The sequence below is a fragment of the Manacus candei genome, unplaced genomic scaffold, assembly GCF_025592945.1.
Source record: "Manacus candei isolate 608988 ecotype Guabito, Panama unplaced genomic scaffold, ASM2559294v1 h1tg000037l, whole genome shotgun sequence".
Classification (NCBI taxonomy): Eukaryota; Metazoa; Chordata; class Aves; order Passeriformes; family Pipridae; genus Manacus; species Manacus candei.
The window spans coordinates 17,560,174-17,574,447 of NW_026138085.1; the positions used below are offsets into that span (position 1 = coordinate 17,560,174).

Below are 14,274 nucleotides of genomic sequence, written 5' to 3' on the forward strand. Positions count from 1 at the left end.
TTTCACTGAACACTGCTCCATGTTGTTAAATGGGAGTATAATCAATTTTGCTCATGCACTTGAAGTCAGATTACCCGTTGTCTTGGCTCTGTGGCTGTGGACACCAGCACTGTGTTGCAGATGGCAAGGGCAAGAAAAAAGTCAGCAAAGGCTGTGGAAGTTCTTGTAGGAATAAAAGGAGAAAGGCTTTCAGTCTGGAGTGCAGCTTCTCTCACCCTCCTCAGCAGCCTGCTGTCAGGAGTCACATCCTTCTCCTGCAAGAGAAATTACTTCGTGAGGATTATTCCCACTTCCCCTTGGCCTCAAGGAACAACTGGCAACTCAATAGACTTCTTGCCTCTTACTGAATTTACACCTAGAATTATGTAAGGTAAATGCCTTTTGTACTTTACTTCTAGGGAAAAAAAGATATATTTCTAAAAGCTGCATAGCTAGAAAATTAGAAGGAAATGCATCTTGAAATAGAAGAGGATTTCAGAATTTTTTTTTTTTGAGATTTACTAAAAATCAAGAATAATCTATACTGTATCCCCCAACTTTGAAACTGCTGACTCCTCAATTAAAGGGCATTCCAGATGGAATATTTGGGATCTTCCATTTCAGTGTGGAAGCTGATCATTATTTCAAAAGAGAATATTTTGTGCTTGTGGCTTAGTTACAGCAGCATCACTTTTTGTTTCCAGAGTAATTTCATTTTGCACCCAGAAAGAGAAGCTGCCTCAGACTGTTCCTCCTCAATTCTTACAATAAATAAATAAATACATACTTGTTCCTGAAATGTTTCTGTAATTTTACTACCACTCTCTTTCTAATAAGACCTAATTTTGCAAGCCAAACTACTTAAGAGTGTCACTTATCTACAATTTAATTTGGTGAAGGGCTATGGGAGTATTACTTTTAATGGAAATTTCATGTTAGCAGAATCTGGTTTGGATTTAATTCAGGGCCATATTTAACAAGGACTTCCAAATTTAAAAGACAACTTCCTGTGAGCCAACAGTTTTGGATGTCTTCTTTGAGGAACTGCCAAATTACTGAGCTGCTTTCTAGTTCATCCCAGCTCTTCCCCTCTCCTGGTTCAGTCTGGCACAGTTTTCCCCACTTCTGTAAAATTCCAGCAAAGTCCCCCAGCCCCTTCAGGGCTGGGCTGGGCTGGATGTGCTGCACTGGAACTCCTGCTTGCTGCAGTGAGGAGTGCTTCTTGAATAATCCTAATAATTGCAAGGAAATCCACTGCTCATTTTGCAGCTCAGCTGAAATCCAAAGCTGGAACAAGGTTTGCACTTTCCCTGCTGTGGAAGGCTCTGGTTCTTCTGGCTCAGTGTTTTCAGGCTTTTTTGTTTCACACACAAGAAAATGTTTGCAGTCCTTTCTCTAGCAAACTAATACGTGCTAAGGATAAGCCTGATTTTTTAGTTGTCTTCTCAGATCTCTTAAAAGGAATCAGAGACTGATAATAATAATAATTTAAACATGTCAATATTCATCAGAAGAATTTTTCTCTTTTTTTTCATATTCAGTGAAAACAAGGCTGACCTGAATTTCCAGCCTGAAAATATATAAAAAACTCTAAGCAAACAAAAAAGAAAGCAAAATAAGACAGCACTAATGATGATGATCAATTAAATTTACCACCTTTTCTATGTTAGCAATTTTGTTAGTGAAGATGTTGATGCTGTAAGATGGCTAGTGCCATTCAGTATTTAAAATTTCCTCATTAACTTGATAGTATTTTTTCTACTTGGTGGCATTAAAACCTGATGACAATAGGACCATGGAAATCTTCATGAAACATTTCTAATAGCAAGGCACTACTCATTGGAACTATTAAACCTAGAAGGAAATGTGCTGTCATTGTCTTAGTTCATAAGAACCCCTTAAGGAAGAGAGAGTAAATGTTAATTCTCTATCTTGTTCCATTGTTCAAAGATGGATTTTTCTTCAGAACCTCTGACTGCTGACATCCACACAGGCCCACAAAACTCTCTGAATACCTGGAATTCTCAGGATGCTCCAAATTTGGAGCAAAGTACAAATGAATCAGACAAGGAGATACAAGTTCCAAAGGGCAGGAACCAAAGAGACACAGAGAAATTTATTATCCCCATTTTATTAATAGGGGATTGGCATGGCAGGTAAAGAAGGATGCTCCTATGTGTAATTTAAAGGACATCAACATACAGGACAGCCCCTGGGCAGTATTTAATTGTCTCCTTTTTTACTACATCTTCAGATTTGTCATAGGGGTCAAACGATTTATCCAGATAGAGTGACACCTATGAGTCCATGGCAGCAACTTAATCTTCCTCTGCAAAAGAGATATTTGATACCATTTCCTCAGATTTTGCTTTTACAGTGGAAAAAAAAGGTTTATTTATAGAAGAAACTGAAGAGGTCTGTCAGTAAAAAATCTAATTGGGAAATATACTGGCAAGAAATTTCTTTGTCAAACTTCAAAAGTCATGACCTCTAAGAAGTTCTCAAAAGTCACAAGTCATGGGTTCTCAAGAATCCATGGAGATGTTCTCAACATCTCGTGAGGATTGGGCTGGAAAATCCTGGGACAGCAACTCCCATATTCCAAGAACAGGAAGAGTTCTGGCTGATATCTACTATATGACAGAGGAATTGAATAAGGTAAGTAGGATCTTATAATGAACAACAACTGCAGAAAACGAAGCTCTGAGAATTTTGTATTTATTAGACTTTTTTTTTTAAATCAAGATTTGGAAGGGTTTTCCAGGCCTTTAGTTTTAATTGGAATTCTAATTTTGAAAGTGTGTGACCTTCTCTTACTGTTCACAAAAGCCTTGTCTGAGATGCTTGTTAAAAACCCTTCCAAGAGGAATAATAATTCAGTCTGACTTTAAATAGGTTGTGTTAGACTTTGGGAAGTTTCATATCTAAAGTCCAGCAGAGTCTGCTCCCCCCTGACTGCACTCTGCACCCTCCAAAGCTTTGGCTCCTCCTTTCCTCTCATAGCTCCAGCAGGGAGGATTTTGCTGTCTCCCTGTTGGCTCCCCGTCCCAAAGGGGGGCTGGAAGGGTGGCTGGGCTGGGTGGCCCAGCCTGGTACTCACGATGGTGCTGCTGAAGGCCACCTGGGACTGGCTGCTGTCCCTCCTGCCCAGGGACCTGCTCCTGGCGTGGCCCTGGACCCGCGCGCGGGCGCTCTGGCAGCGCCGCAGGGCCCCGGGCGGGCTCTGCTGGGCACCGCCTGCCCTCCCAACAGTCGGGGGAGGGAGAGTCAAGGGCTGAAGTTTTGTAAAGTCCTCATCATCCAAATCCAGCTCTTTGTGGGTTTCCAGGCGCTTGGCTGGAAAAGACAAAATGAAAGCTCACCTCTTCTTCTGTTTTTTGGTTGGTTTGTTAGTTTTGCTTGTTTTTATTTTATGGTTTGTTTGCTTGTTTGTGGGTTTGTTTGGTTTTGGAGGTTTTTGTTTGTTTGCTTTGGTTTTAGTTTTGTTTTTTTTTTTTTTTTTGCATTGCTTGGGAGGAATTCCTGGATCAGTTAAAAAAACTGAAACAAACTAAACCAAAGCAAAAACATCTCCAAAGCCAGCACCAGGAAAACCTCACTGTCCACTGCAGTTTCTGGCAACTCCCACTGTTTATTATTGCAAGAAAACAAAAGTGTGTTTCCAAAGCAATCTGTCACTTTTATGGACTTCTGCTAACGCTTGGTCTCTTCAGCTGCAGTTTGCAGTTGACTGGACCAGGAGAGTGAAATATGGTAGTTGAAAAATTTGCTAATGTTTTCAGTCACAGAACACAAACATCTTTTTTGGCAGCTGCCTGCCAGCCTAATAAAGTCCTTTCCACTGTGTGGAGCGAGAAAGTGGTGACCAAGGAGGGGCCTGAGTGACTGGGAGCCCGGAGTGCCAAGAGCCCTTGGACAGGGACAGTGGGCAGGGCCCACCAGGGCTTGCCCTCCCTGTCACACACAGTGTGCTAATTACTGCTGGACCCACTGAGCTTAATTACTATCAGTTTGGGAGCTTATCAAAGGCTGACTGGTGTTCATCCAGAAATGAAAGAGGAAATGTCCTCTTTGCATGCTCAAGTGGGTACTGAATGCAGGGCAGAGCCTGAGGTGGAAAACCTTTCCCATCTGACTTCTGAATCGTTTAAAACACCTTGACTCTCGTCAATCTCTGCAACAGGAGTCCCTCACAAAACTGAGACAAATGCACAAAGCTCTATGTTCAATCAGAAGGCTCAGTAGGTTTAAGTATTAATATTTAAATTAATAGCATTTAATTGCTCAGAGAAAAAAAAGTTAGAATAAAAAAGCATCTCACCATTTTCTTGATGGGAAAACTCAATTCCATCAACAGTACAGCGTCGAAATACCATCTTGTTTTCTGTTAGTGTCCCAGTTTTGTCTGAGAAGATATACTGGATTTGTCCAAGATCTTCAGTAATATTTAGGGCACGGCACTGGATGGGCAAATCTGCTGCTTCATCATACAGGTCAATGTCGTTGTGAATTAAGAAGACTTGGCCCAATTTAACCAACTCAATTGACACATAGAGAGAAATGGGGATTAAAGTCTGAAAGAGAGTTGAAATTCTCAGTAAGGGGTGAGACAAGTCTTACTGCTTTCTGTCAGCAATGTCCTGGCACAGGCACACTAATGATTCCCAAAGAAACAGTTCTTCCTAGAGACATAGTGTAGCACAGATGAATAACAGTTCAGGGGGAAAAAAATCCTGCACAAAATAGCAATGGATAAACAGAGACAATAAGTGGCAAATTTAAGACAGAATTCCTGTAATACCAAATTCTGAGATGTGTCTCTCAGAGGATGCCCTCACAAAGCAGGTTTTCTGGACATAGGACTGTGCTTGCCCTTACCCTTCTGAACCTCTGAAGGGTTGCACCACCCTCAGACTGAGGGCAGAAAAGTTTCACAAACCATTACTTGGCACACACTTCCCACCCACGAGCTTCCTTGCCCTGAAATAATAATGAATTCTTAAGATGCACAGATATTCTCTTTCAGTAATGAAAAATAATCCCCCAAGGAATCTCTGAGCAGCTCTGAAAGTTATTTTCACATTTCACTCGTATTAAAGAAATTCTGTCCACTTAAATCTCAGCAGTGACATCAAGAAATCTGAAAAGTAAATGTGGTTTTTTTCCCTCAACCAACAAAATGTTCTCCCCCAATTAGGCTTAATCAGACTCAGATATACAAGTATTCTACTTCTAATTTAGCTTCCTTCCTAGACCAGCTGAACCATAACTAGTTATTATTTCCCACTGGCAAAAATGACAATTTTTGTTTCACTGTTTTCCTGAGATGTTAAGTGGAATTATTATTTTTGAATTCTGTATATAGGCAAAAAAAAATAAAAATCTGACATTTGGATGTAAACATCCTCTTTATTGCATCTGCTAGAGATTCTGGAGTGAAAGATAAAATACATGCCTTTCCTATCTATATCCTTGTGGGGTTTCAACAGCAAGAAAGAAAAATCTGCAGTTAGAAAGAAAAAATAAAGAAAAGGAAGATACATTATTTCACACTTGGATGGTTTGAAATACAGCAATTTTTTCAAATAGGATTAAGAAGATACTGCACAGCTATTAGTTAATATTAATTGTTCATTAGTGAATATACTTAATTTTGAAAAGCTTCTTCCTTGGAGGTAACAGAGAGGTTTTTGTCTTTTACCTGCAGCAGGATTATCATTGTCAGGAACGTGTAGAAACCAGCAAGGGCTGGAGACAGAAAATTGCCATATTCATCTGGGACATCGTAAGGGGGGTGCTCTGAGAAGGTTCCAGTCCAAATGCCATGTCCTGTGGGAACGAGGGACAGACTGAAATGGGCTGAGCCCTGAGGGGATGGACAGAGCTGCTGAGACGTGCAGGTGTGGAACTGCCCTGGTCACTGCACAGAGAGAACATTTCCAGGGCAAGAGGCCTGAGCAGTGCCCAGACCTTGGGAGGACACAGAGCACGTGCAGAGCTCTGGAGCACACACACCAGGGATGTGCTGGGGACAAATAAGCAGCCAGGGATATTTGCATTCCCATCAGCTGGAGTCCCCCAGGGCTCTCAGCTCTGCACACACCTTTCCTACTCTCCATCTTGCTGCTGGAGGCTCCATCTCTACCTCCTACCTATAAAAATCCTCAGTGCTGGAGACACTTCTTTCTGACTGAAACAAACCTTAGAACCTTTATGGAGACAAAGTGAAATATTTCTTATCCTTCCCGACCATTCTCAATTTCAATGTGTCTTAGAGTTGAGCAATCCTCTATAATTCAGTCTGGGCAACTCATTTTTACATTCCCTTCAACCAAATCATATCCCAAACTCCTTCTTGCTGTGTCTTAAACACCAGTAGACATCTGCTACAACAACAAAGCCTCTGTTTCAGGACTCAACATCCCATCATGATTGCTTTACCACTTTGCATCCTGCCCTTATGGAAATAAACTTTGCTCAAAGAGGTTACTAAATATACAATATCAGAAACTAATTATACCACAATTAGAAATGCAGAGCCAAGGCAAACAATTGGGTTTCCCTCTTTGCATCATTGCTCCAGATGCCAAAAGTCTCAGTTAGTCCCCTTCACATACCCAGCTGTGACCAAACTCCCATTAGCACCACATAAGGAAGCAGTTGTTTTGCAGCATCTGCCTACTGAAATGCTGCCAAAGATATTCAGATTATTGCAGCAATGCTTTCTGGCTGCTAGAGACCAGAGTCACATCTGAGCAAGGACAACTCTGCTCTACAAGCCACTTCTTACCCCAATTCATCACTGTGTGCAAGAAATCCTGGTACCTGACCCCCCAGGGAAATTTCTGCCTGGAACCCCACGTTCAGACAAGGATGCACAGCAAGAACTCATGGTGGAGCCTCAGGACATTTTGGATGGATGAAAGCTAATGGGCTTGGTACTGTTTCACATGTTTCATTTAGACTAACAACATTTTGTTTCTTTTTTTTTTTTTTTAACCCAAGCAGATTAGCTGTTTTTCAAATGCTGATTTTTTCATCTGAGACTACTTCAAACCTTAAATTGAAGGACTTCATTACTCAAGGGTCCCTACACAACAGACAAAGGCAAGTCTCTAAATCTACATGACAGCAGCCAGGGAACAAGGAAAATAAAGTCTCTCTCTCCCTCACACAGAGCTCAGTTGTCAAGCTGAAATCCCATTTCAGTGCCAAAAAAGCCCACTGCGACATGAAGCAGGAAAATTAAAGAAGCGATTAAGTCAATTCAATTGTTCATCTGCTTTGGATGGCTCCTACTTTCAGTGGTATTACACTGAGCACTGGCTGTGTGTCCCATCACATACCTCCAGGGCAGGTGCAGGAAAACTTGGCAGAACCACATGCTTTGACTTTGTCACTAAATCAGAGCAGCAGCACTAAGTGAGTTGTCACCGAGACAAAATCCATTAAAAAGAAAAGGGGCTCATGGGAGCCCCTGTTATCTCCTTAAAGCAGTGACCCATTCAAAAGACAGTGGATTTAAAATCTGGTCCTTCCCTCAGAATGATGAGATCCTATTAATTCTGGCCTGCCTGAGACAGGTTGCAACCAGAGCTGGAAGGAAGCAGGTGAGGAAGATGTTTTTGAGATTAGCAATCCAGCAAACTCCAGTCAGCTAACCCTGGTTGCTGTGTTCACATGTGCTCACCTGCAAGGACCCCAGAAAAGTACAGGCTATTCCTACCTAAACAATGATTCCATCTCACAGCCTGCTCAAATTTGTCATTTTAACTCATCTGTTGGACAGACCAAGACACCCAAAGCCCTCAGGAGCGTTCAGCTCTAGATCCCACTTGTGTCTGTAAGAGCAATTTTAACACCACTTAGAAAAAAGCAATGAAACAGAAGAGGATTTTTGTCAGTGCTTCCTACCTACAGCTCCAATGAGGCACATCACAAAGAGGAGTCCCACACACAGGAAAATGTCCACGTTCATCCTGCGCTCGATGCGGCTGCGCTTGTACCGGGGGCCGTTGTTGTTCAACATGGCCTTGGTCTCGTGCCCTTCAAAACACAGAGCAGGGTCAGCAGGTTTGGGGGACGTTCTGGAGTTTGGTTTGCTTTTTTTAAAGTATTTCTCTCCCAGAATGAGAACAGGATGACTAATGTTAATCCGACTCCAGTTTCACTCAGAACTTTTATTGCCCCTCTTCCCATTTGCCTGAGTGTATCAGAGACTAAATCCAGAGAGTGTATCAGAGACAAAGGGCCTCCATTACACTGCAGATTTCAGCTGTCATGTACATTTTGCTCTCCCAATGAGAGCAGATTTATTAGGATCACAATTCAAAAGCCAAATCTCCATAAGAACAAAAGGAAAATGAACAATAATATTATGTTTTTGTATTTTACAAACAAATTGCTTAGGTGTTATACAGATTCCTGAAACCTACATTTGAGAATTTTGCAGCAGCTATTTAAAAGCCACTAGACACATTTCACATATTAACTTAAATAAAATTCAACAAGCAGTGAAAGACACTAATGTTATTTAGCTTTTCACTATGTGGTTGTAAAGTGCTAACAAAACAGTAGGATAAGAAATTAAAAAACCCCCATCCCTTAAACTTAGTGAATTAAAATTGAGTTGGTTTATTTGTAATGGAAAAAGAGGAGTGCTGTAAGAAGTAAAGAAGTCGAAATTGCTTTTTTCAATTCCATTAATATCATCTAAACTGTGGCTCCACAATTGGGATGTCTGGACACCATCTGTTGCTATATTAAATGGCATCTTTTATGTTTATTTCTACAGTCTTTTTCCCTGAAAATACAGACCCCTCAGACCCGTATTTAGTTGTCATGTGTATGTGCATGGTGTGTGTGAGAGGGGCTGTTTTCCAAGCTGCCTTTCAGCTTTCTCTGGGGAAGTGATTTAAACCCAAAGCTGGGGGTCAGGTGCAATTCCATCACACCTGCTGGATTCAGTCCAGCTTTACATCAATGGTTACTAATTAAGGCAGAGAGCAGGAGAGAAAATGAGTCTCCAGCCTTATGTTCAGGACATTCACCCAAGAGCTGGGGCTCCTGCCCTGCTGTTCCAGTGAGTCTGTAATTATTTACACAGCCTGGAGCCTGTTGGTGGGCCCAGTCCTTGCTGCCCCTGCTCCTTCCTGTGCAGCTCGTGTGCACACAGTTCCCAGTGTTCCCAGGCCACTGTTCCCAGTGTTCCTGGGGCAGCAGGAGGGGGGTGTTCACTCCCAGACAGGCAGAACTGAGACCAAAGCCCAGGTCTGCCCTTCTGTGAGCAAATGCTCCAACCACTGAGCTGCACAGAAGAGGAGGGCACTGCCCTTGCACTCCTGTTCCTCCAGAGCTGTGTGAACCTCGTGCCTCACTTCTCTGTCATGTCAGGCTTAATGGAATGTTTTGTGCTGAAAACAAAATAAGCCAAAACCCTCAAATCCCTCCTAGAAAATACTTAAAGAAATGTTGATGGACTTATTTCACGAAGAAAATGTGAAGGGCTTTCTTTCCAAACATCAGTGCTGCCATTCCTTTGCACTTCAGCTGACCATCAGGAGAAGGACACTTCTGTAGCACAGATATCACCTTGCAAGGGACAGACAATCAGGAATATGAGGAATAAATTACTTTGTTCTCCTCTAACCCTCACAGTTTCCTTTGCTGTGCAACACAGACCCTCACCTACCACCCTCCTAAAACCTTCTCTCTCTGTTTCTAGATGCTGATGGGCTCATCTAAAACTTCTTTCTGGTACTTTATTATGTGAAAAGCCTGTAATTCTTGCTGCTGTCCCCATTACAATGAGAAAACCACAATGGTTGTCACTCTGTGATGAGGTTTTTGAGCTTTAGTGCTGCTGCTTTGTGTAGAACCATTTGGGTGGCCACGAGGAGTGCAACCCTCCTGGGGTCAGATGAGAAGTGTAACCCTCCTGGGGTCAGATGAGAAGTGCACAGGCCAAGCAATTGCACTAAGTAATGGTTGTGCTCTTCACAAAGGCTTCCATCAGAAAGTTTGAGGAGTAATAGAGTTATAAAAATGGAAAATGTGCCCTCTTATAATGTGACTGATCTTGACTGTTCAGAAAAGGTCACAGACCATGATTAAAAGCCAGAGTATAATCAATGTCAAAGAACCCTGGAAATGAAGCTGGTACTGACTCAAGCCAGTCTAATTTTAGGAAAAAAAGAATAAACTTTTCTGCTGACATGAACAATGAGATGTCAGTTGGGAATTGAATTGAACACTCACTCAGACCAAAGCCACCATGTCGTGGGAACACCTTTAGAACTCCAGCCTTTGCTACCAGCAGCTTAAGCAGCATAAACAGAGATCCACATGAGGATCTGTGCTGGTGGTCAAAGGAACATAATGGGAGATCTTAACTAAACAGAAGAAAAATAAGAATTGCAACAGGAGAAGGGGTGACAAGTTACTCCAATTCCATAGGGAATGATCCCTACTGAGGTTGTTATGTAGTGGTTACGTCCAAAAAAATGAGGGCTGAGCTCGGCTCTGGCTTTCCCCCTCTCCCTGGCAGGCACCACCCTCACATGTGCTGTTCAGAGAACAATGACACAAAGACACAAAGACACAGCTACCTTGGAAACATAGGGGAGCTACAGACATTTAGATCCCAGTTCTGCAGTACTGAAATAAACAGTTGTCAGGTAAATTGTTCTGTGGATTGGAGATTAATCCAACCTAAATGACTCCTGCAAAGTTGGTGACTTCTATTTTCTCTCAGGTGGCTCAGCCTTGAAACCCTCGCTGCTGATTAGACATGAAACAAGTGATGTAACTCTACTGGAAAGATCAAATTAGCCCATGGGATTAATTGTTGTGTTTGAAGTGACCTCCACTTAACCTACAAAGAAGAGGGTGGCTGATACCCCTTGTCTGGAGCAGAAGAGGGCACAGCTGGCAAAGCCAGTGATAAATCATGCTCCCTGAGTCCCAGCAGTGGTGACACTCCTGAGGTAAAAGATGATGAGGAACAGATGAAATGACCCCCTGCTGACCCTGGCACTGCTGCCCTTGATCTGGGCACTGGCATTGCCTTGGTCCAGGTCTGTGCTGCAGGAATTCATGGTTGCATGGACACCCTGTGTCTGTGTCAGCACAAACCTGTGCTGCTGCTGCCTCCTGTGTGCTGGCACTGCCACAGATCAAATGGATGGATGACACTCACAGATCAAAGTCCCTTTTTGTTTTGTTCTGGGTAGATCTTCAGCTGCACCAGTTTCCACCCTGAGGAGCCAGTGAGACCTCCCTCAGGGCAGCTGGGTAGGTTTTATGACAGATGGAATTAGTGTTACAGCCAGAGCTGCAGAGCTGAGGGTTAAACTCACCTCAGCAATTCCTTACTTGTCTGGATATTTTTGCAAGATATTTGACATGCACAAGGATACTGGCACTTGCCAGAGACCCAGTGCAAGACTTGCTGGCTTTGGAGATGGATGAGTAATACCCTAAAAAAAAAGTTATGTAATTTTCTTCTGCACTCCCAGTTTTTAAAACAAAATGTTGAGTTATGGTGCAATATTAGATTATACTTATTTCTTTAGGGATATTTACAGCGAAATTCTCAGTTTACCTGAATAGAAAGTATATCTTACCTGCATATATAACAATTCCCACTGCAACCTCAGTATTTCTGATTGTACATCCACGGAGCAAGAGGCTTTCAATGTTAAAACCAACCCGTTCATCATTTGGCTGCTCCCTAGAAGAAAGAATATCAAATAAAGCAATTCCTTTTTCTCTTCTAATAAAGGGTTAAACAAATTTTTTGTGTGCTTGTCTGTTATAAGCTGAAATCAAGTAAATTTGAAGGCCCCATTTTGCTTTTATTTCACTCAACTTCAGTGAAGACTCCAGCAAGAAGTCAAGGGAAGAACAAATCTGTCTTTAAAGACCACTTGCATGGGGCGTGTGTGTGATGAGGTCAACACAGAGCAAGTTTGGCTTTCCCCTGGTGCCTCATCAGGCAGATTCAGTATCTCATGAATGAAACCCAGACACATTATGTGACTTCTCACAGACACAGTTCTTTTGGAAAGCTGAGCAGGGTCTGCCTGCAGGTCGTGGCTCAGACAAATACACCCACACCTTGCAAGAGCCTCTGTCTCTGTGTCAGCCACCAAAGGGCTTCCCCTGTCTGTGACCCTCAGGTCACCTGAGCAGTCTCCAGGCTGAGATCTCTCCCTCGGTCTCACCCTGGATGCAAGACTTGTCATCTGGCTAAAGGTGTTCCCTCACAGCCCAGATCCTTCTGCCCACAGCACCAACTGATGAAAGCACCAGGTCAGTGCTCCAGCAGGGAGGCACTGTGTGATGTGCCTCTGAAAATGAACCTCTGTCCAGCTTTTATTGGACACTCTGGTAGCTTCCTCCTGAGTTCTCTACCAAGGCTGAGATTTTTACTGCAGACACTCCATCTTGTTATGTAAACATCAGGGTCAGAAAAGATTATTTTTTCCAAGAACATGCATCTTTCTCTACTTTGTGTTTGATGTCTGGCACTGCCTTCACCAGCAAACAGCAGTGTCCCTCAGATGGGGGCACAGTTGGGTGCCATCTCAGGCTACATTCAGCCTTGGTGAACTCATTTAATAGAAGGCTTCTTGCACCTCCCTGAACAGAATGTGCTGTGGTCAGGTGTGTCAGGTGGATGGCACTGAGTTCTTTAGGATCATTTTAGCAAAGGCAGTACTGCTGCTATTTTATAGCAAGGCAATAGAGCCTCAATAATTTATTAAGGGTTCTTGGAGAAAAAGGTAACCTGTTCCAAGTAATTTGTGTTTACAAAATAGCTCAAATCTCAGCAGACCAAAGATGGAAACTCCACTAACTCTTAGCAAGTAATTTTCCCTGGTAACTTCTTTCATCTGCCCCTGAAGCAGGGAGAGAAAGGCAGCTAATTCCACATTCCAGCAAGCAGGTGAGATAATAGGCATTTACCAAAGAGATTTCTGTTACAGACTTTCAGTAGAGTTGAAGATTTTGAAGCCAGTCCTGTGCCCTAAGGGTGTGCATTTGTGTGTGTTTTCCTGTGACACATCCCCCACATTTCTATAATCTCAGTGCTCCTGGGCTGTATTACTCAGGCTAATTGGAAGGATTGCTTCAATTTAGATTAAACCCAGCAGTCCCAAAGCCAGCAAGCAGAGCCAGCAATCAATAGAAACCTGACCTCTCTGTGCCTGTGGAGATATTGCAGGAGAGGAGAAATGGCGCTGCTGGGGGAGGCACCACCCTCACAGGGCAGGGACCCCATCCCAGAGCAGACAGGGTCAGTGCTGATGGGGGACACCCCTCGGGGTCACCGGGGCTGATCTGGCCCTTTGCAGCTGCAGCTCTCCTGCTGCCTGCAGGGACAGGAACTCCAGTTCAGCTACAGGAACACTTGAACCCAGGCTGTGGGTGGGATGTGGCACAGTCAGGCAGTTAAATGGTTTGCATAACACAGGGCAGGGATTTGGTCTGGGACAGCAGGACATTGGTGTGGGAATCAGCACGGACTGAGACCTCTGAAGAGCACCTTGGGAAACAGCTGCCCTGTGTTGGAGGGTGAGAGAGTTTTAGGACATGAGCCACGTCCTTACAGTCCACAGAAGTCTGCTGAATTTGCTGGTATAGATTTCCTTGTTATGCCTGTGCCAGAATTATTCAATGAAGAAACACTAAAAAAAAGCACATTTTTGCACCAATCTAATACATTGGTTCAATGGGAATTTGCTTGTTTGCTTTTTCTAACTTTCTAATAAGAAGAAAATCTGGATTGCTTGTTAGTTCTTGGACACGTCCCTGGGGCTGTAAAGATGAAGAAACTATAGCCATGAAGCTGGGATTTATATCTAAAATCTAGCCTAGTCTAACCACTACGTGAAATTTAAATGAGCTTATGTCTAACTTTTGAAGAGAGTTGAAGCCTTGTGAGGACAGCTTGTATGGAACAACCACAAACAGTGCCAAGCCTTGGTTCTACCTCCCCTCAGAAAAGGAGTCCAGTCCATGTTTTATATTGACTTCTTAATCCAGGAATGGGTAATAGTGACAACCATCAATATCCCCAAAATACTTCCTTCCATCCAGTTCCTCCAAGAGAAATACTGAACCTCAGATACAAAATGTATTTACTGATGACAAGCACTTACATGTAACCTTGGAACTTATTGAGGTTATTGTTTGGCATCTCACAGGTGATGGTGCTTTGGAAAAATTCGGGTTCAAACAAAGCATTCTGCAAGAGAAAATGCACTGATAGTTAGTGTCAAATGCAATGAA

The 14,274-nt window shown here is 42.9% G+C and overlaps 1 protein-coding gene across 20 annotated transcripts in view; it reads right to left on the bottom strand.

Annotated features, from left to right (window-relative positions):
* Positions 1-14,274, bottom strand: part of ATP10B (ATPase phospholipid transporting 10B (putative)) — a 218,894-nt gene that overhangs the window by 18,759 nt on the left and 185,861 nt on the right. For all 20 annotated transcript variants that reach the window (XR_007905612.1, XM_051794024.1, XM_051794021.1 and 17 more), the window contains 7 exons: positions 14,145-14,230; positions 11,604-11,710; positions 7,894-8,025; positions 5,681-5,808; positions 4,301-4,553; positions 3,080-3,315; positions 75-254 (listed from right to left, as the gene is read on the bottom strand). Coding sequence is in view for 19 of the 20 variants with exons in the window: in XM_051794024.1 (XP_051649984.1) it covers positions 75-254; positions 3,080-3,315; positions 4,301-4,553; positions 5,681-5,808; positions 7,894-8,025; positions 11,604-11,710; positions 14,145-14,230 (1,122 nt within the window). In the remaining variant the exon portion in view is untranslated. The remainder of the gene's footprint in view (positions 1-74; positions 255-3,079; positions 3,316-4,300; positions 4,554-5,680; positions 5,809-7,893; positions 8,026-11,603; positions 11,711-14,144; positions 14,231-14,274) is intronic.